We start from the raw sequence: 23,447 nt of genomic DNA, 5'->3' as shown, positions 1-23,447 counted from the left end.
CGGTGAACCATGGGGCCTTCTTGCTGCCGGGTCTGCTGGGCGGGGTCCTCAGTGGGGCGAGTTCGTCCGCGCAGTTGTTGATCCACTTCGTGAGGTTGTCTGCGGCCTGGCTGGGGTTCGCTGAGCTGGCAGGAGGGTGCTGGCTCAGGGAGGTGGCGAGCTGGTCTGCTGTGATCTTGTTCCAGCATCTGCGGGCGGCCTGTTTCTGGTGGAGGTGGGACGTCGTTCTCTTGAAGGTGAAGTGGACGCAGCTGTGGTCCGTCCATTGAAGCTCTGTGGCGTGGCTGAAGTTGATGTCTGTGCTGGAAGAGAAGACTGCGTCAAGTGTGTGTCCGGCGAGGTGGGTGGGGGTGGACACCAGTTGCTTGAGTCCCAGGTTGGCGAGGTTGTCGAGCAGGGTGATGGTGTTGCGGTCGTTGTTGTTCTCCAGATGGAAGTTGAGGTCTCCCAGGAGGATGTAGTCGGCGGAGGGGAGGGCATGTGGGCTGACGAAGTCGGCGATGTCCTCGCTGAATTGCGTGCGTGGTCCAGGGGGTCGGTAGATCAGGGTGCCTCTGAGGGTGGTGTTCGGGTTGGTGTGGATCTGGAGATGCAGGTGTTCGGCGCTGGTCAGGGTGTTGTCGGTGCTGGTCGTGAGACGGATGGTGCTCCTGTGGATGATGGCGATGCCTCCTCCCATCTGGTTGGCGTTTCGGTCCCTCCGGACGATCTTGTAGCCCTCTGGGATAGCGATGGCGATGTCGGGAGCTGAAGAGGCGTTCATCCAGGTCTCCGTGAGGAAGGCAACGTCAGGGGCTGTGGCGTCTAGGAGGTTCCAGAGTTCGATGGCGTGTCTGTGGACGGAGCGGGTGTTGAGCATCACCGTTGGAGTCCATCTTTGATCCTCATGCATGTTGACTGAACATACAAATATTTCGCTCCTGTTAATCTGCACATGTACTTCTCAAACCTCCATATGCAGTTCCTCTGCCTTACTGTGAACATCCTGCATAGAATCTCAACATTGTTCAAACCACAGGCAATTGCTGCTTTATGCGACTGCCACCCCTCATTCATACAACTGGAGGAAGTCTCAAGAACTCCGCAAACAATACTTTTGTCTACATTTAGGTGGTTTTCCTCCACCAGCTCCCACCCTTCTCATGCATACACCTGCATACTTCCAAGGGTGAGGTAACAGCAATTTGGGCCCATACAAACAGTAATAAGGTGCTTTATAAATGCAGTTGAATGCATTCAGGAGGCAACAACATTCCCTGAGTGCATTCAGCCATCTGGGGACATTTAGAAAGTTTAATATGTCCACAGTAAGCATGCACAACTAATCAGAAAAAGGGTACTAAAGTAATACTTTAGAAAGGAGCACAGTGGTTATCACCTTTTATAACACCCGGGGCTTGATTGATGTCAATGTAGGCCCTTTCTTGTCGTTAGGTCTATATTATGGGCCTACTACACATGTCTGAAGAGTGATATGAGTTAATCTATTCCTTAGCATTTAGTACCTTTAATATTCAAGTATTGATGTACAGTGACTTTATCATTTAGTGCCAAAAGGTGTCTGGTAGCTCATCCAAAAAGATTGACCATATGTTAGATAGTGAGCACCATCTGTAGTAGTCCTTCCATGTTATGAAGCGTCGCTGTGGCACTTATAACGAGTCAATTGAGCTTAATAGTTTCGCCATTAGTTAGCTATATTCCATATGTGTACTAGCTAGGGTCGATATACATTTTGCATCTCATGCCTTTGTAAAGCAACTTTCATTTTCTATAACTTCTAAACTCTGAAAGTGTTTGTTGGCTACTCATAACAACCTGTATTTTGTTGAACTTCTTTGATCTTGGTCAATGTTAGGGACCAGTGCAAATACTAACAGCTAATATTAGTTACATAACTTGGATGTCCTTCTTGTTTCCTCCCATTGCAGTGAGGCTGTGTGGGAGAATATGGCACGGATGTGTGTCAAGACAAGGAGACTGGATGTTGCCAAGGTATGCCTAGGAAACATGGGTCATGCCAGAGGGGCCAAGGCGCTTCGGGAAGCTGAACGAGAACCCGAACTGGAAGCCAAAATGGCCATGCTGGCAATACAGCTTGGCATGCTGGTAAGCATTTCTGGGATATCATGTTTCACTGTACGAAAGAGGGAAAGCAACTCTTATGGTTTTACAGGAACTTAATATGGCTTTTCATGGTGTTTAAATGAAGTCACATTTTGAAGGACATTTACATTGTATGCAAGCTGTGCAGATCTCATCATCTGTTTACAATTGACTGGATTTCTGAAAAAACATGGCATTAAAAAAATGTATTCCTGAACCCCGCATATCTGAGTGATTCTATAAGGAACACATTTTGATACACACCAGTTTATCATATAGCCTGCATAGTTAACTTTCGAATTGTTCTTAGTTTAGTTGATGTCAAGAAGCACAAGCTCAAAAGGCAAGTGTTTCATATGTTACTACTCATAAAATAGACAGAATGTGCTGGGACAGAATTTCCCCTGCATGATAACAACAAGGTTTTGAGTACCCAACAGCTTGTATCTGGTACCCAGTCTTTTTTTTGGGGGCCTTGGCATCATACTAATATAGCGTGTGCACAGAGATACTCTGACAATGTGAGGTCCAGGACCAGTCCTGTGTTCTGGAAGGTTTTGCCAAGCATACCCTGAGAATGGACAGAGACTAATGCCCCTTTCTTGGGTTTAGCACATAAAGCGGTAATGGCAGCGTACTGTGTTTTGTGATCTCATATAGTTGACATAACCTTTTTATCTGCATCAGCGAAAGTGTGGTCTGCTGTCCCCTCTCATGTAACGTTCTGCTGTTGTGTGAAAACCCAGAACCTTGCGCTTATATCCTGTGTGAATGACGAGTGGGTATGTAGTATGGCTGTTGCACATCTGTAGTAGTAGGACTCCATGAGTATGTGTCTGAGTATTGAAACAAGTGGGATACCATTTTGGATACCACTATTTTATCATGGTACAAGAGAGAAGATGAGGATAGCTTCCCCAGCATGGGAAGTTTATAGGCGGCTTTCCTTTCGCTATAAGGTGGAGATTCCGATACTAAGGAAGATTGAGAGCAATATACCTTTAGAAATCGCTCAGGCTATTGTTAGCAAGGGTCTGCTGTTTAGATTTTTCCCAAGCACTGCAATTTATTAGATTGTAGCGGTGAAGGGTGGGGACTGCATTTCCTATTGTTCAAGGTGGGAACGTTGCTAGGACAGGACAGCCCTTTTGTTTATCTCAGATTACTGCTTCAGAGATGCTGATGACAGCTATGTGCAGAAACCCCACACTTCATTGCGTCCAAGTTGTACAGCCTGCTGTAAGAAGCATCACTTTACACAAAATCTTTGTCTGGCATGCAGCCTAAGGAGGACACTTGAAGGAGAACTACCCAAAACCTGTTTTGAACTGTGAGATAATGGATCCACATTCACTGTCTAGTAAATGTGGCTAAGTGTGAGATGTGAACTGCCCCACTTTGTACCCGTACTAAATTTGTCATCAGCAAGGAGGGCGAGTATTCTGCAGAGTACTAGAAGGACTGCTGTGTGAAGAGGGCTGCTGTCAGCCTGACATCCATCTCCCATTGGTGAGAGGACATCCCCTGAAGTGTACTTTTTCGGCTTGAAGAGCTGAGGGTCTGCCAAGTATTTAGAAGCCTGCCTACCTGCTGAGAGAGAGAATGAGCATACCTGGCCCTACAGGAGGAGAGGTTGTCCAGGAGCAGAAGCCCAGCATGTTCCTGATGTGAGAAGCATCCAGATAAAGCAAACTGCCTGAGAGAGCAAAGCCAGGAGCGACCCTTGATGCACCGCGTCTCTTCTTGGTTCCTGGCAAGAACTGTGCAAGTGTACATACATCAGCACACTGATTGAGGCAGTCTGAATCTTCCTTTCTGTGCATCTCAGCCGAGGTTGGGGCTGCATCTGCTTTACCACGTATACTGCCCCAGATCATGGATATGTCTAACTTACTATGTGTATCAGCCCAGGTCTGGCTTACATCTGCCATGCCATGTATTCTAGCTCAGGCCAGGCTGCAAATGCCTGACTCTGTCCTTACTGGCTGGGGTGTGCTGCAAGTGCCTCTAGAAGCACATCAGCCCTGGTCGGGGTCACAACTGTCATGGAGAACATTTGTGTCAGTCCAGAAGAATGATGTGACTGCCAGAATCGTCCACACTGTGGTGCAAGGCCTTTCGAGTGACACCATACCATCCAAAGGCAGCCATGCTTGTATAAGGCGTGAACACATACCTTCCTAGGCAGCAATACTTGGATAAGGTGTGAGCTGCGCTGGACTACCTCAGTGGCCACCACTAAAACTTCAGGCAATCAATGAAGGCATCTGCCTGCAATGGGTCTAAGGGCCCTATTACGAGTTTAGTGGCCCATAGGAATGCCAAACTCAAGGTGGTCTACAGCAGTTTCTGATGTCACTTCACACCTATGCACCCGGCTTCTCTGGTGTAGGTATCATGGTTCCTGGGGTGTCCACAGGTGGGGTGACTCTCCAACCTTCCATCTTCCTCGGGGTTTCTCCAGAGTCCTCTGGGAAGGGTCCTTCTTCTTGTAAACTGCAACTGCGACTTACCTGTTGACTTGAATTGAGCATGCAGTTGTGTTTCCACTCTGCACACATCCTCCGTGGGGTTCCCACACGAACTCGAGAACTCGGCATGAGGACAGTGGAAGCGAGACCGGCGCCTGTCAACTGGAATGAAGATTCCGGACTTCTGGATATTGACCTTTGGATAATATTTCCTGTCCGTTTTTGGGGACCGCACAATAAAGTCTAAACTCACGCCACGGGACTATGTGGCCTGGAATTATCGCCATATGAGAGAAGATAAATCTGATCATACTTACAGCCGTGAACAAGTCACATGTTCTAATGTGTACAAGAAGCGACGAAACACGTGTTGGCTTGGTTTGGAGAGACGTGAAACCCGAACTTCGGGAAGTCTGATTAAAAAAGAAGAAAATAACTGATACAGTCCATCAACTCTGTTGTGTCATTGACAAATTTCTGAAAAAAACTGTATACATTAATTACGTGTGCTAGGGTGTCCTATTGTGCATTTTTCTGTTGGTTTTCCATACAGATATTTTAGGAAGGCAGGTGGTTCTTCCTGTCCTTTTAGCACCGTCACAGATAGTACATTTGCAAAAATAATCAATAGTGAATATCCTCTTAGCGCCTAAAAGCCTATCACCCATACCACCCTTTCCTTTTCAAAAACTTCCAAGGCAGCAATACTTGGATAAGGTGTGAGCTGAGCTGGACTTCCTCAGTGGCCACCACTAAAACTTCTGGCAATTAATGAAGGCATCTGCCTGCAATGGGTTTAAGGGCCCTATTACCAGTTTAGTGGCCCATAGGAATGCCAAACTCACGGTGGTCTACAGCAGTTTCTGATGTCACTTCACACCTATGCACCCGGCTTCTCTGGTGTAGGTATCCTGTTTCCTGGGGTGTCCACAGGTGGGGTAACTCTCCAACCTTCCATCGTTCACGGGGTTTCTTCAGAGTCCTCTGGGAAGGGTCCTTCTTCTTGTAAACTGCAACTGCGACTTACCTGTTGACTTGAATTGAGCATGCAGTTGTGTTTCCACTCAGCACACATCCTCCGTGGGGTTCCCACTCGAACTCGAGAACTCGGCATGAGGACAGTGGAAGCGAGACCGGCGGCTGTCAACTGGAATGAAGATTCCGGACTTCTGGATATTGACCTTTGGATAATATTTCCTGTCCGTTTTTGGGGACCGCACAATAAAGTCTAAACTCACGCCACGGGACTATGTGGCCTGGAATTATCGCCATATGAGAGAAGATAAATCTGATCATACTTACAGCCGTGAACAAGTCACATGTTCTAATGTGTACAAGAAGCGACGAAACACGTGTTGGCTTGGTTTGGAGAGACGTGAAACCCGAACTTCGGGAAGTCTGATTAAAAAAGAAGAAAATAACTGATACAGTCCATCAACTCTGTTGTGTCATTGACAAATTTCTGAAAAAATTGTATACATTAATTACGTGTGCTAGGGTGTCCTATTGTGCATTTTTCTGTTGGTTTTCCATACAGATATTTTAGGAAGGCAGGTGGTTCTTCCTGTCCTTTTAGCACCGTCACAGATAGTACATTTGCAAAAATAATCAATAGTGAATATCCTCTTAGCGCCTAGAAGCCTATCACCCATACCACCCTTTCCTTTTCAAAAACTTCCAAGGCAGCAATACTTGGATAAGGTGTGAGCTGAGCTGGACTTTCTCAGTGGCCACCACTAAAACTTCTGGCAATTAATGAAGGCATCTGCCTGCAATGGGTTTAAGGGCCCTATTACCAGTTTAGTGGCCCATAGGAATGCCAAACTCACGGTGGTCTACAGCAGTTTCTGATGTCACTTCACACCTATGCACCCGGCTTCTCTGGTGTAGGTATCCTGTTTCCTGGGGTGTCCACAGGTGGGGTAACTCTCCAACCTTCCATCGTCCACGGGGTTTCTTCAGAGTCCTATGGCAAGGGTCCTTCTTCTTGTAAACTGCAACTGCGACTTACCTGTTGACTTGAATTGAGCATGCAGTTGTGTTTCCACTCAGCACACATCCTCCGTGGGGATCCTAGTTACTTACCTTGGGTGGTTCTTTGGGTCCCCAGCTCTTCTAAGTCTTGTGGGTCCAGTCTCGACTTCGGTCACGGTTCGCACTCCACTTTATTAGTATATGGTTTGGTCTCCCCCTGGAGACCACTGTGTATTTGAACTACTTACCTGTTCTAGTGTTGAAATATTGTGTGTATTGTGATTATATCTCTGGGTAGGAGATATACCAATGTGATAGTGAGTGTTTATAATAAATACATATTTTTATAACTACACTGTGCGGTTCTTTTTCACTTAACCTACACTATATGATTAGTACTGGTTAAACAAGCTGTTTTACACTTGTTCTGGACTACACCTGAAGGCTGCTCTCCACAGCTACCACTTAAAGAGCTTTCTATGGTTGTCTAAAGCCACTAAAGTCACCATAAGGGTTGTCTGGGTTAGTGCAGGGTCCTTCAGTTAAATAAGTGCACACCATATACTAAGCCAGCCTCCTACACATTCCGGCCCTGAATGTTCTAACTCTAACGATGTCTGGATCCCTAATTCTGTTTTATGTTGTCATTGGCTAACATGGATCCCACAGATTGCAGTATTTTTGGACCAGGAGGGATGCCCAAAGCTCTACCCTCATAGTGGTGGCAGCATAGCGTGTAGCGATCAGCAGAAGTGAACAGGCCATTTTTTTCTGTGTCACTGGAGGGAGGTATGCAGCCTCACTCATTTAAAGTTCTGCTGCTGTGTGCTGCAGTTGTGTGTAGTGCTGTGAAGTGTGCGTGGGTATGTATGTGAATGGTACAACACAGGGACAATGCAGTACTGTATAGTATATGTGTATATTATATACATGTGCTTTGTGTATGTGTGCCTGTGACTGCTACAATACATCAAAGATGGAGGGCTGTGCAATGCGTGTATGCTGTGTACATATACTGGGTGTATGTGACTCTTAAGTGGTACAATATATGAAAAACTACGCTTTCCATATTGGGAGACCCAGGGTTGAATGTGGAAACATGAAAGAGGAGGCAAAGGAATTCCCTCAGAAAGAACTGTGTATTGCTGCATTCCTGTATGCTGGATTCCCATCCAGCAAACAGAAATGCAGCAATACACAGTTCTGTCTGAAGGAATGGAGAGACATACTCTCCAGTTCACTTCAAACGGTGCTCCCAAGAGAGAGGTCACTGGGAAGGGGCCTGGGTACATCTCAGAAAAGAAAATGGTCTGATAAGAGAATTATAAAGAGTAGGGCTGAGTTCCTTTTGATACACATATCACTGCGGCTGAAATCCAGGTGTGAACCTCTAGTCCCTCCAATGCCTGTTTTGTGGGGCTGTCAGATTTGGAGTCGCTCCTGAGGTGAAAGACTGCTTCCTGGAGGAAGAGAGAACAGAGAAGAGGACACTTCAAAAGGAAGTAGACCTCCACCACATAAACTTCAAAGACTCAGACTCTAAACACATTTGGAGTCTGGAAATGGACTATAAGAAGGGGAGCTTGAGGCCCTAAAAACTGTTAACTGTTAAGAAGCCGGTTGAGCTGTGTGGTGAGAATCTTTGCAAGACTTCTGCCTGTGACCAGGACTGAGGGCCAAGGCCTGCTTGTCATCCATCTGGGTGAGTGGACATCACCACAGGAATCCAAGGGAATCTGTCCTGAATCCTGGAGCACCATTGCCTGCCTGCTTGCCAAGACGAGTGTGCCCTGTGAGGAAGAGGAGAGCGTTGGAGGGTGCAAAGTCCAGTGGGGGAATTCCAATAGCGGTACAAAAGGGGGTGGTGATGGACGGAGCATCTGAATCAATCAAACACTCACACCCAGTCAAAAGATCTGGGTTTAATCCATCACCTTTCTTTAGCCCACTCTGCCACCCCAGTTAAGACATGGCTATATGCAAATCAGTCTGACCCTGTGCCTCATGGGGACAGTCCAGCCCGAACTGCCAAGCCATGTCTTCCCTGGACCAGAAACAAGCTTCCGAGGACCGGTTTCTGGCATTCCAGCCGTCTTCAGCCCGGCTTGCTTGAATCCAGTGGCAAAGTGAGCAAGGGACTCACGTCTGAGCATACCCTGCCACACTTATGGCGGCCAAAAGCAGTACTAAAGGGGGTGGTGATGGACGGAGCATCTGAATCAATCAAACACCCACACCCGTCAAAAGATCTGGGTTTAATCCATCACCGTTCTTTTGCCCACTCTGCCACCCCAGTTCAGACATGGCCATATGCAAATCAGTCTGACCCTGTGCCTCATGGGAACAGTCCAGCCCGAACTGCCAAGAAGAGGAAGAGGAGAGCATTGGAGGGAGCAAAGTCCAGTGGGGGAATTCCAATGTAACAAGGTGTAAGGGGACGGCTACTGCACAATCGGGTTGTTGCTAATGTGCAGGGAAGAGTCTCTGACCCCCCATATGCCAGAGGAGGGCTGCCGTGAAGTGAATTCATGACCATTGAAGTTCTAAATGGGTAATTGTCCCTGTGCATTTTTAAGTCAGCAATCCCTTTTAGCAGATGGCTCTGCTGTGAAGATTGCTGCTATGACGATCGGGCTGTAGCCCATCTGCAGTATCAAGTTGGTGACCCCATATGCCAGGTGGAACCCCTGTGAAGATTGCTGCCATGCCGATCGGGCCATCACCCTTCTGCGGTATCAAGTAGGCGACTCAGTATGCCAGGTCGGGCTGCCATGAAGATAGCTGTCGTGCCGATCGGGCCATAGCCCGTGCACAGTATCAATTCAGTGCCCCCCCATATGCCAAGTAGAGCCGCTGTGAAGACTGCTGCTGTCTTGATCAATCCAGAGCCAGTGTGCAGAGGATGAAAAGTGACCCCGTATGATATTGAGTGGGCCACCGGGAGCAAGCAAAAAGCATGGTCTTTTCAAGATAGATGAGGGAGGAACAAGGTCACCGTGATGACAATAGCGGGACTGAGCCATGACTGAGGCCTGTACCAGCATTGTCGCACCCCCTGTGCTCCCCCCACCTGTGGGAGGAACCAGAGAACTTACACAACATTGGAGGAGCATCAAGAACCCCTGCCCACTGCTGCCGTAAAATCGCATATGAGGAACTCAAGAACAGCCAATCGCAGCCTGTCTGGGCGGCATGTGAAAATTTGGCCTGAGCCCGCCTCTACAGCCTCAGGGCCCGTGAAGGGAAAACGCTCAGAGTCACCCGTTGCTTTGATCCTGTTGGTGCGTGTTAGACTGATTTCGGGTCTGATGGCCCGGGTGGAACTTGCTTGCCAGATAGCGATTCGGCACTAGAACACTTTTAACTTTAATTAAGAGTCAGTGAGACTCCTAAGACTCAGACTACTAGTAGGGCTTAACCTGAATGTTGAATATAGTTGAATATGCCTGTCTGCGTCTGTCCACTGCCAGAATGCGCCAGGACCCCTGCTCTTTTTTCCCCCATTACTACTCTAGGGACCAGCTGCTATCATTTAATAAAGGTGAGCGATGTAGTTTTCCCACTTTTGCTTGCAATGCTGGCTGCATTTCCGGAAGCCTCTGTGGCGGCTTAAACTCTTTCGAAAACTATACACCAATCCTTGACCTGTGTTCTGTTAAAGACCATATCCCTGATCAAACATATATGCGAATTCGCTGATTTCATGCAGACATATAACCCAGTTCTGGTATTCCGAACGGAAACCTGGTCCAACCAAGCATCCGATTCAGATTGGATTGTAGCTGTTCCATCTGGATATGACATATCCACAGTTGACAGAGTGGGGTAATGTGGGGGCGATATGGTGATTATATATCACAGTCACATCAAAGCCGCCTTCTCCCCTTTCTTGCACTTAAAAGGAGAAGCCCTATCATTCACTTTTAAATTCAGCAACATGCGCACATTCTCGGGAGGCATTCATATACCGCCCACCAGGCCCCAGAGAATTCATACAATCGATTCAAACTTTTCTGGAGTTGTGTGTGGACTCCCTCATATTTACCTTGTTAGGTGATTTTAATTTTCACCTTGACAGCATGGACAATGATGAAACTAATCACCTGGTGGACAGTCTGGACTGTTTTAGATTAAATAGATCGTACTGGAACCTACTCATAAGGCCAGCCACATGTTAGATGGGATTTTTACTAATGATAATAACATTACATTGGCTAAAGTACTTCCACTTACATGGCAGATCATTGCCCCATTTTTTTTTAACTAGCCCTTACAGTAGAAGAAGTATCTTCTTTTAACAATTGCTCTGTCGCCAAAACTCGTCCTTGGCATAAAATTAATAAAACGGAGCTAGAGTCGGTTTTACATAGACACAGCCCCATATTAGAATCGGATAATAATATCGCTGCGTCGAACTTCAAAAATTGGATCTGCTCTGCGGAGACACACTTGGCCCCTGAGAAAACCACCATACACTGCAGGAAAAATCCCTTGGCCTCCTGGTATTTAGCTGAACTTAGAACAATCAAGTCAAAATGTAGAAGGCAAGAACGTATCTGGAGGCTAGATTACAGCACAGTGGGAAAATACAAATATAGGCTAGCCCTAGAAGAATACAAAAAGGCTATCAAAGGAGCAAAAAAACACTTATTTTTTAATGAAAAATGAAAATAGCAAAAAACTCGATCAGAGAACGTTTTTAAAACAGTCACAACTCTTTCTAAGTTTCATTATGGAAAACAGTTTTCACCCGACCAAGCCTTCTTTGATAAAGCGGCTAACTTTTTCCAGTCTAAAGATCATACGGCCTAGAAAAAGAGCTTTTGTGGCACACACTCTTCTCAGCCCCAGACTCGATGCCACTGAGTGTTGATAATCACAATTACACTAAGAATGAACTGGCTAGTTTTGCCCCATTATCTCATTATAGAGTTAGCAATATGCTCCTAACTACCAAGTCAGGTTTTCCCACAGACTCAAGCCCACCTTTCATTCTACAGATGGTATCAGACACAGTCACTACATGCCTAGTCCCTCTTCTAAATCAGGTACTTATCTCAGGAAACTTACCAACTTTGTGAAGAAAAGCATCTTAAAAAAGCCTTCCTTAGATACTACTGAGGTAAAGAATTTCAGACCTATATCTTGTTTACCATTGCCAACTAAAATTCTGGAAAGGTCCATTAACGAAGACTTGGTGACCTATTTAGAATCTAATGATCTCTTTGGCCAATCCCAGCATGGCTCTCGACCCAATCATTCCACAAAATTGGCTTTGGTTATGGCCACTAATGATATTCGAATGCAGATGGATAGTGGTGGAAAATCTGCACTTATCCTACTTTATCTATCGGCCGCTTTTGACACCGTCAACCATCAGGTGTTAATTAGACCGCTAGAGACAGTAGGAATAAAAGGGGTCGCCCTAACCCTGCTCACCTCTTTTCTCTCCTACAGAGAGTAGAAGGTGACTTGGGGAGATTTCACATCTGACTCGTTCTCACTCCCTTGTGGAGTTCCTCAGGGCTCATCATTGTCCCCCACATTCTTCAACATCTACATCAATCCCTTGGCTAAACTCATTCAAGCCCATGGTTTTTCTGTGATATCTTAAAACTGATGATATGCAGATAGTTATATCCATTACATCTGAGGTAAATTCTGTGGCAAGTCAGTTTTTTAACTGTCTGGCGCATATCATCAGGTGGATGCATGAAAATTACCTAAAGCTAGACAGATAAAACTGAGGCGATATTGTTTGGAAACTGCCTTTCTTTCTGGAATGATTCCTGGTGGTCTGCTGACGCTGGTCCGCATCCGGAACCTTTAAACAAAGCAAGGAATCTTGAAGTACTGTTTGATAGTCAACTCTGTTTTTCTAAACAGATCAACCATATTACATCTTCTTGCTTTTTCCTTCTTAAAATCCTGGGAATGATTTTCCCATTCATTTCAGGTGCCCTGATTTTATCCAGGATAGACTATTGTAATGCTCTCTAACTGGGAATTAATAATCGTTTGCAGTCACAATTACAGTCTCTGCAGAATGCTGCAGCCCAGGTGATGCTGAAAATTCCCAAATTCAGCCCCATATCCAACCATATTTAGGACCGGCACTGGCTGCCTGTCCAAGAGAACATTACATTTAAAGCTCTTTGTTTGGTGCACAAGGGTCTGTACGGTGGTCGGCCACATGGCCTCCGAAAATACTTCGTCTGGTATGTCCCCCAACGGGACTTAAGGTTAGCTAATGCTGCTCTTGTCCCCATCACCAGGATCAAAAAGGCTAAGTGGGGTGGTAGGAGCCTATCCTACCGGGTGGCTAAACTTTGGAATGCCCTGCCCACCCCCCTTAGATCTCAATTTAATAGATGCTCTTTTAGAAAGCTGCTCAAAACCTGGCTCTTTTCCACCACACCTAAGTAATGTTTCTCCCAGCCCAGATGAAGCATTGCTTTTCAGCACCAAAATGCCTCGGCATACGTTGCGCTTCAGAAATGTTTCACTAACTTAATATAGTGAATGATGAATAACCAGCTTGCTTGCAGGGAGTAAGACCTAGGGCCTCACCTATGCACCACTATGGCCCTACTTTGAGGGGTCTGTGTGTATTGTTTAAGAATGTCTTATTTTACTTTGCGGTCATATATAAATACTACATTTTTTTCATAAAAGCAAGTATTTGACAGTACAATCATTTATTGCTGCTGCACGTATTTTGAGTTGAGAGCCAGTGTTCACCTCACTGAGTCTCCCTCCCACCCGAGAAGCCTATGAGTTTACGACCCGCACTATCATTGAGAGTGAAGTGCTGGAGAGGTACTTGGCCCAGTCACTCAGGATCCATAATAGGTTGGGACCCGGGACATCAGAAGTGAAATGTTTCAACCCCCACGGTTGGTCCCAGTGGCATTCTGAATGTGGGTCTGACAACACTCTTTTAGGCACAAGGTCCAAGTCTTGCTCTTACCCACTGGTGAACTGGAAGGTGGCCAGACCAAGGCCCAGAGACCTGGATTTTCCTACAAAACATCCCACTCCTGAGGATTTAGTCATCCAGGATTCCACAAGCAGAGTGAATCATAATGCCTTTCCTGTGACCCCTCCAGACAGGGAGTCCACAAAGATTGAGGTGTTTAGGAAGCAAGTGTTCTCTTTGACCAGCTTAGCCTTGGAGTAGGTCTAGGCAGTCTGCTTATTAGGCCATTATGCGCATGCCCTCTGGCACATTGCTAACAAGATCTTACCAGTAGTTAAGGAGGAATTCAGGGTCTCCTTGGCTCAGACTATTAACGATCACCGGTAGGCAGTCAAATATGTGATTCAGGCTGGTCTGGATACTATTGATTGCTTAGGGCGGTCATTTGGCTTTTGTGTGGTGCTTTCTTGCCATGCATGGATGTGATCCACATGCTTCTGGAGATGTGCAGGCGTTTTTTGGTTTGATTTCTTCAGAAAGCTCAAACTGAAAGCCTACTTCGAGTGTAAGGAACCAAATGAACCACACACAAACTCAGGAGACACCGGTTTAAGGTTAAAATCATCCTTCACCCTTCCACCATTTTCAGTGCCAGCAGAAATCACAGCTTTTGAGCAGGCTGTCTCACACGAAACAGAGGCTTTTGAAGAGTCCACTGCATTCAAAAACCTAAGTGCTCTTGAGTTCCAGGCTCTTCAGGGTTTACAAGCCAATAGTGCAATCACCATAAAACCAGCGGATGAAGGTGAGGGCGTAGTTATCCAGAACACAGTGGACTACGACAGAGTATGCCAACGCCTCCTGGATGACAGGAAAAACTATACCCCACTGACCACAGACCCTTCACCTGAATTGAAGACTCGGATCCAGAACATGGTAAGAGAGGCAGAAGAAAATGGCCATATTTCTATACATGAAGCAGATTTCCTGACAGTGGGTGATAGCGTGATATCCTATTTTTATACGTTACCCAAAATGCATAAAAACAAAACACCTCCCACTGGACGGCCATTTGTGTTGGGGATCGGGTCTTTACTCGAGCCGCTGTCACGTTTTTGAGACCACTTCCTTAAACCTTTAATTCAACAGATATCTACGAACCTGAAGGACACTAAGAGCCTGGTACAACTTTTACAGGAAGTGACTATTGATGAAGATTCTACTTTACTTGTGACCCTCGAAATAGAGAGTTTATACACAGTATTCCCCAGGACGATACCATCAGGGTCCTGGGTGAGGCCCTAGACGGAATTAGTTGGGAATATCAGACACCAAAGGAGTTCATTTCGGAGTGCGCCACATTCGCCCTCAAACAAAACGCCACCTGTTCCTCCAATCAACTGGAACTTTGATGGGCAGCATTGTTGCTCCTAGTGTGGCGGGCTTTACGTCCATGGTTTTGAACGTAAATTTATTCTAGCTGCTGACAACCCATATACCTCTTCCATAGGTTTCTGGAAGAGGTATATTGATGATGTCAATTAATTAAACAAATGGAGGAGTACCACCATAGAGAATCAGAAAAATTCCTAATGGGGTGTGTAGAAGACAAAAGGAAGGGATTTATCCTTTTGTAAAAAAAACCCTCACTCACCAACCTAGTGGTGACATGCTTCATCATCGGGGTCCACCCTGATGACCTAACGCCACCAGGGTGTGCTACAACACCTGAATTACAGTGGAGGAGGTTGTGGGTGTAAAGTGCAAAAAAAGGTGTTAAAAATTGGCCTGGTTTAACTTGGTGGGAAGATACATTTTATTTACAAGCAACTGGATAATGTTAAAAAAAGTGATGAGCTACTGTAAGGGTAGTTATGACCCAAAGTATCTATGTATGTGATCTGGTCTACATGTTTCAACCTTAAAGGAATGTGCCAGGTTTTCGACAGGACCAAGAACAAGGAAGGTGGACGGTCTGCGCCCCCTATAAGGCGCACCCAATCCTATCTCCTTGTGACCATGTAAGCAAAAAATCGCTAATGGTGAAAGCTCTAACCCACTGGGTGAGCGTGGTGAGTAAAAGAAAAAAGACCTGTAGGGAAAAGAGAACAGACATCCGTCAAAGGTGAACATTATTACATGCCTGTAACGTTGTGCAGTGTCGTATCTCCGTGTCAGCATGCTTCATGCCACTCCCATTAGGATGTAGTGTTAACCCGGCTCGTGGTTTCAGTTCTCGTTAGCTTGTACTCGTGCCGGTTCAGCAGGATATTATTGTGCTTATTCAGAGGCCCACTATGGACATACTGTCTTGCCAACACACGCATACTGATCAATAAGTGTGTGCTTGGTGGCGTCAAATATATTTATTTCAGTCTCACGCGCTTTCAATAATTATCATGGCGTGGTATCCACTCCTCGCATACCTAATGGTGAGGGTGAGGCTCGGTTTAATAAGGTGCATGAATTACCACTTCAGCTCAATGGACATACAGGGACTCACGGACGTGTAACATGTAGGACAAACATACACAGATATTTTAGTTATCAAAGGCGGCTTACTCCTATTGTAGTATCTTTTAGCATCGGAGGGCAGGGGGTGGTGTCACCTCGGTTAGAAAACTATTCTGTAATGATAGGGAGGCAACTCGTAAGAAGAACGAAGGTTGCCGGTAAAGTGAACCGCGTGGCGCAGTGGGTTCCGACCTCCAAAATGACGGATTGTGTCGGATCTGTAAAGCAAACGCGTTGTACTTACAGTTTTGCCGTGGTGATTAAGGCCATTACCTACATCCAGACCGCTGCCCCGCTACAATGGCCGGAGCTCTCGTGGTCTGTATTATTAGGAGCCGCCTTCCGTGAGGGGCGGGGTTACGGGCTAGTCACGTGGGGCGTAACCGTGACAACCACTGCCAAGCTTTTCTTACGGCGGCTGTGCAAGGCCAAAAAGTAAATGTGAATGCTATTGCGAAGTGGATTGTAGTACACTTACGGGTCATGGAACCACTGTTGTTGTTGTCCTGGACAACAAAATAATCTAATTTCCTATCTTACTCCTATGGGAAGATATGCTTGTAAAACTGTTACATTGCATTCCCCATTCTGTCCTATAGGCAAGATAACCTTTCAATAGTAAAAAACTAAATTGGCAGTATTTCACTATCAGGACATGTTACACACACCAGTACATGTCCTTCCTTTCACATACACTGCACCCAGCCCAGGGGGGTGCCTTGGGCCTACCATATGGGTGTCCTATGTGTAAGAAAAGGGAAGGGTAAGGCCTGGCAAGTGGGTGCACTGGCCAGGACAATATGGCAGTTAACAAACTGCGCCCAGGCACTGCGGTGGCAGGCCTGAGACATCTGTTCAGTGCTACTTATGTGGGTAGCGCAATCAGTGCTGCAAGCCCACTAGTAGCATTTGAGTTACCAGCCCTGGCACACTCAGTACACGTTTCTTGGGACCTACTGGTAAGACAAATATGCCAATCATGGGTAACCAATTACTATAACAATTTACACAGAGAACATATGCACATGCCAAGAACAGATGCATACTGGTAAGTAGCATATTCAATCGGGTCCGGTACCACTCACTGGCGCGCAGGTGCTTCATCCACGATCTCGTCAGCTCAATGACTCACTGGAGTACTTTAAATAGACAACAGGATGTGGGAGCACACCACTGACCTCTCAGGCAAGGTTCGCCCCTGGCATTCTGGTAAATGCAGTCTCTTGTAGTGCGCTCCAATATTTTCGAGTGTTACGCCAAGGTTGGCGCAGATAGTGCTGATCTCTAGACACGTGTTTCTGGTTTATTAACCGTCATCAGTAGAGAATACAGTCTTTCATTTTGGGGTTTGATGGGTAGGCTGCCAAACATTATATCAGGTCCGGTACCAATCACTGGCGCGCAGGTGCTTCATCCACGAGCTTGTCAGCTCAATGACTCACAGGAGTACTTTAAATAGACAACAGGATGTGGGAGCACACAGCTGACCACTATAGCCAACAACCACAGGTCAGGAAAAACAAAGGAGGAAGAAGCAAAAAGTTTGGGGATAACCCTGCAAAAATTGCCATTTGCAACAGATGCCATACTGGTTCGTACAACTTTTACGCCTGTTGTTAAATTCTGCTACCACATTTGTTTCTGTACTGTGCAATTTTTTACATAAATATGGTCACTGCTGCTGCTGACTTTGTACCGAAATCTGTTTTTTTCCCCTAAATGCCTTTATGTAACTGCATGTTACGACACTCTTGTTAATGTTGCACCTATATTTGATTCTTCACCTACATAGTTTTTTGCACCTAAATTTGATTTGTGCTCATAATAGCTATGTTGACTCTCCTCTTTATATTTACACCAAGAGTGATTGTTGCTGCTAAATGAGATTTAGTTCCAGAGTGAGAATTTGCTCGTAAAATATTTCGAAAATCCTGCTGATATTGCACTAAGCCTAACAGCTTTGCACTTACATGAGAGATGTTGCACTTAAACCTAATTTTGCTCCTAAATGTGACCCCTTCAATCCCTCTGACTTTGCACCAAGGGCTATTTTGCACCAAAATGGGATTTATGCTCGAAAAAAAATTATGCATGCATGCTATTGAACAAAAAATGTTTTTGTACCTCACTGTTCTGTCAGACAAGTGTGAGGGTATAATATGTATATCTACATCTAATGTGACCTCTTACTGACCCAATTTCTACAGAATGATACCTCATGGCGGCAAATAGATTTCCCCCCACATGGAGTCTGTTTTTTAAGATCAGGAGGCAGAGGGTAGCATATTCGGTCAGACTCCACGATGCCTTTTAACAATATCTCAGGCTATCTTTTCCCTCTTAGTCTTTGCAAAACCACCACAGGAAACCACAAAATGAGTCCTTTGGGCCAATTCTGAAATCTTAGGCATTGGCATATAAAGGAGTTTCGACAGCACTCCATTAGACTGACCTACTTTTATTTTTAAATATAAGAATATTCTCATCTGTGGAGAGACTTCTAAATTGACTACGGATGTTAACACTGATCCCATGCAATAATCTCGTTTTAGCGGTCTTACACACCATTTGCTTACCCTCCTCCACTCCACACGCCCCCATTATCTCCCTCACTTATCTCAGGAATGAAACAAGAGTGCAAAAAATGAAGGTGGTCCGGACCATAACTTGGAGCAAAGCTACCCCTACTTTGATACTGCGGGAATACTGTCCAACCTCCAGCACTCTTGGTAGCTACCGCTGGTGTTCTGTATAGGCCCCTCTCTGTTAACTAATTTACTGGCACCGTCCGCCCCTCTCTGTTAACTAATTTACTGGCACCGTCCATCTGTACAAAAACCTAAGCACACAGACTCTCCTTTGGAAAGAAAGATCACCAATAGGCATGATTAATTTAAGAGATACTACTACTTACCTCATACTTTATTACAATACCTTACTACTGACCAAAGCACACTTCTCTGTTCCCCATAATGAATTTGATTGACATCAAACTGAAATTGTATCACCTACATGAAATAATGGAAGATCTGCAAGCCATAGTCTCGGTCTGTCTCTCCCACAAGCTCTCTCCTCGCAGGAACTGCTCTCATGGCACCGCCACTGCATTCTGATAGATACATCTGCCAGTGGATTCCTCACCTTGTGAATATCCCCTTGCGTCAGCAATATTCGGAAATTCTTTTTGTAGCTTCGTGCCGACGTGGACTTGGACGTCATAGAGACACGGAATCGCTCGCGACTCCGCTGACGTCACCGACGCCTACAATAGGCCCTCGCCGGCGTGATGACATCAGTTCCCTTTTTTCCGCGTCGTCGACGCTAACGGTTTCGGGATACTCAGTAGCTTTTGGTAACTCTGTTACTATTTTTCCTTGTTTTCTTGTTCTCTTGCCTCTTTGTCTCCCTAAAATGTCGATAAAGAAGACCGGATTCAAGCCCTGCAGGGAGTGCGGGAAGATGATGTTCATTACGGATCCACACCAGGACTGTATTTGGTGTTAAAGCTCCGACCACAACGTGGATGGATGTTCATTGTGCCGAAAAATGAACCCAAAGGCCCTGCGAGAGAGGGAAACCAAACTTCTTGTAGCGAAGCTGAAGGCCGACAAAGGTAGGAAGACTTCAAGATCCCGCTCGAGGAGGACGAAGTCGAGGTCGAAGTCAAGATCAAGATCTCGAGAGGCATCAGCTTCGAAGTCCTCGTCAGAACATGCTTCGAGGTCGCATAATAGGCAAAAGAGAAGGAGGCATGAGTCTCGACGTCATTCGGGTGAGAAGTCGGGCTCGAAGTCGAGGTCGCCCAAAAAGGTGCGATCGAAGGTGATCCCGCCGCAGGAGACTTCGGATCGGGAAGGTGAGGCCTCGCCTTCGGAGTCACAAGTTCATTCTCCGGCTCCGGCTTCTAATCCAACTCCGACGCCGTCTCCGGCTCAGGAGGAGGAAGTCCCTGTGGAGGAAGAAGAATCGGCGCCTGTAGAAGAGCCGGATTCGAACTCACCTCGAGATCTGTCTGAGGGGGTTCATCCACCTTTTCCTGCACCAGGCCAAGACCCATCAGCGTTCCTGAACGCTATGTATGGCGTATTCTCAAGGGCATGGTACCCACCTGGTGCACCTTCGGGTCCCATGGGTCCACTGGCATTCAATTTGGGTGTTCCACACTCTTATGCCCCGGCACCATTCATGCCGTTTATGCCAGCCCAGATGCCGCCGTGGCAGTACCCGGCTCTGCCGAGGTCGACACCGGCACGGCCAAAGTCGACGACTTCGATACCGGCGTCGCCCGCTCCAAGCAGACCTCTGGAGCTTCCAACTGGGCCATCGGATTCGGTACTGACGTCGGCTCCGGCTCCATCGGAGTTGATGGTGGATCCGGCTGCGAGGCGTGTAAAGGAGAGGTCCAGGAGGGAAGCACAACGCCTCTTGGAGGAACGAAGGTACATCGAGTCTCATCCAGACTTGGAGGAAGGTGAGCTGGATGAGGATTGCTTCGAAGAGCTGGCTGATGCTAGTGGCCAAGATTTTTCCCCAGAGTGGGAATTACCATCCGGTCCGGATGCGCCTTCGAAGGATGTCCAGCCATATCATGTGGTAATAAGGAAGGTAGCAGGTCTTTTAGATTTGACATTACCAACTGTTGAATTTAAGTCAAATCTGCTTACGGAAGTACTCCATTCACCAAGCTCAGCAGTGGAGCCGTTACTCCCATTTAATGAGGCTTTAATTGAACCCATTAAGGAGGTGTGGAAAAAGCCGCTTTCTGCCCCTGCTGATTCAAAAAGTGTGGCGAGGAGATATAGGGTGGCACCGGAAGACCCTGCCTTTTTAACATCTCACCCTTCTCCTGAAAGCCTGGTAATTCAGGCTGAGTGCTCTAAGAAGTCAGTTGGTGCTTTTCCCCAAGTGCCTGGTGACGAGGGCCCGATGTAGGTAAATCCCATTTACCGATTTAGAAATACCGAATCTTACCGATTCGGTATTTCAAAATCGGTAAATGGGATGTAGGTCCCAACATCTGGATTCGTTACCGAATCCTTAACAATTCTTTAATTACCGATTCGGTAAATACCGAATCGGTAGTGCCCATTCATTCCTATGGGCTTTGAAGCCCATAGGAATGATTAGGCATTACCGATTCGGTATTTACCGAATCGGTAATTAAAGAATTCACAAGGCTGCAGGGGGTGTCACTTTGACACCCTCTAGCACCCCCAAAACGGGCATGTGTGCAATGTGGCACACAGACATGTCCTAAGGGCACGTCTGTCTGTCACATGGCACATGTGTACATGCACAGATGTGCATGTACACAGGAATCAGTATTTTACCATGGATTTGTATTCCATGGTAAAATACGGATTCTGTAAGCCATGTGCCAAAGGTAAATATTCTACCTACATTGCTTTTTCGGTAATTTTAACGAAATCGCTAAATATTACCGAATCGGTAATTATTTTACTGATTCGGTACATATTACCGATTCGGTAATGATACCGATTCGGTAAAATTACCGAAAATGTGCCCCTACATCTCGGTAGCCCTTTACCGATCGGAAACGGCCATAAATCGGTATTTTCGGCCAATTCGGATCGGTAAAGGGCTACCTACATCGGGCCCAAGGAGACCAAGAAGCAAGATCAAGTGGCCAAGAAGACATTCTCCTCCGCAAGTATGGCATTAAAGTCAACAAATGCCACTTGTCTCATGGGGAGGTATGTGCACGCACTTATGGACTCAATGCGCACGTTAATTCCTAAGATTCCGGATGACAGCAGGGGTGACTTTGAGGAGGTGTTGTCTGATAGTCAAGCAGCAGTACGTCAAGTTATCCAAAGCGGTCTAGATACAGCTGATTCTGTGGCACGGATCATGGGCACTGCGGTAGCCACACGAAGATCAGCTTGGCTAAAATCCTCGGATTTTTCAGCAGACGTGCAGGCAGCGCTGTTGGATCTGCCATTTGATGGAGTTGGACTCTTTGGCAAGAAGGTGATACAGCCTTAGAGAGGTTTAAAGACAGCAGAGCAACTGCTAAATCTCTGGGACTTCAAGTAAGAGGTTCAACGACCAGGAAGTTCAGAGGATTTGGACGCTCTTCATTTCGGATCTATAGACAAGGTCAGCAGCAGCAACAACAGCAGCAGCAGCAAAATACCTTGTATAGGTCATACAGGGGAAAGCAAAAGGCTCGTCCTCGAGGACGTCAAGCCTCTTCCTCCTCCCTCTCCTCCAACTCCCCAGCCACAGAAAAGCAGCCCTAGATCCGCCATTCAGGATCATGTGGGTCCGATGGGGGGTCGGCTTACCTACTTTCTACGGGATTGGGAATCGGTTACATCAGATCTTTGGGTTCTCAATCTCGTAGAAAATGGGTATTCCCTTCCCTTTCGGGAATTCCCTCCCAATCACCCTCCTTGCCTAGGTTATTGCACAGAGGAACATCTGTTACTTCTACAGGAGGAAGTACAGACTCTGTTAAGATATGGTGCGATAGAGGTGGTCCCAGAGCAGGAAAGGGAAAGGGGTCAGGGATGCTACTCCCGGTATTTCCTGATTCCCAAGAAGGATGGCAGACTTCGTCCAATCCTGGATCTCAGGATCTTGAATCTCTATCTGAAACAGGAGAAATTCAAGATCCTCACCCTTGCACAGGTTCTTCAAGTGCTGCTGGAAGAAGACTGGATGGTGTCGCTCGACTTGCAAGATGCATATTTTCACATACCAATCCTGAAGTCGCACAGGCAGTATCTCCGTTTTACGGTGGGGTCGCAAAACTACCAGCTTGGAATTACTACTGTGCCTCGAGTCTTCACCAAGGTGATGGCGGTGGTGGTAGCACATCTCACAAGGTCGGGGATCCCGGTATTCCCTTATTTGGACGACTGGCTGATCAAAGCAGAGTCGTCAGAGAAAGTGCTCCAACTTCTGCAAGAGACAACCCAGTTGTTGTACAGGTTGGGTTTTTCAATAAATGTACCCAAGTCTCACCTGGTGCCCTCCCAGCGCAACCTGTTTATAGGTGTGGTACTGGACACAACTGTGTGTCGTGCATTCCCTCCTCCTCAAAGGATTCGCGACATACAGGAATTGATTCCTTTACTTTTCAGTGGAGCGGTTGTTCCAGTTATGAAGGTCCTTCGCCTGCTCGGTCTGATGGCTTCATGCATTCTGTTGGTCAACCATGCACGCTGGCACATGAGGACGCTCCAGTGGTGTCTCCGCAGGCAGTGGTATCAACACAACGGGGTTCTCAGGGAGTCAGTGAGGATCTCCAGAGAAGCTGCAGCGGATGTGTCTTGGTGGGGCGTGGAAGGCAACCTGTCTCAAGGGAAGCCTTTTCATCTGCCTCATCCGGTGGCCACAGTTATAATGGATGTATCCACTCTAGGGTGGGGTGCTCATCTGGGGGATCTGGAGGTCAAGGGTCTTTGGTCTCCAGAGGAAAGGTTGCTTCACATCAA

The 23,447-nt window shown here is 46.5% G+C and overlaps 1 protein-coding gene across 1 annotated transcript in view; it reads left to right on the top strand.

The window, feature by feature from the left end:
- The window catches only part of IFT140 (intraflagellar transport 140), a 1,373,663-nt gene that overhangs the window by 1,179,389 nt on the left and 170,827 nt on the right, over positions 1-23,447 (top strand). The window contains exon 19 of the mRNA XM_086941301.1: positions 1,932-2,109. Coding sequence (XP_086797427.1) covers positions 1,932-2,109 — 178 coding nt within the window. The remainder of the gene's footprint in view (positions 1-1,931; positions 2,110-23,447) is intronic.

The sequence above is a fragment of the Lissotriton vulgaris genome, chromosome 10 (assembly GCF_964263255.1).
Source record: "Lissotriton vulgaris chromosome 10, aLisVul1.2, whole genome shotgun sequence".
NCBI classification, from domain to species: domain Eukaryota; kingdom Metazoa; phylum Chordata; class Amphibia; order Caudata; family Salamandridae; genus Lissotriton; species Lissotriton vulgaris.
The sequence above is the reverse complement of the archived record's forward strand: the minus strand, read 5'-3'. Positions and strand labels throughout refer to the sequence as shown.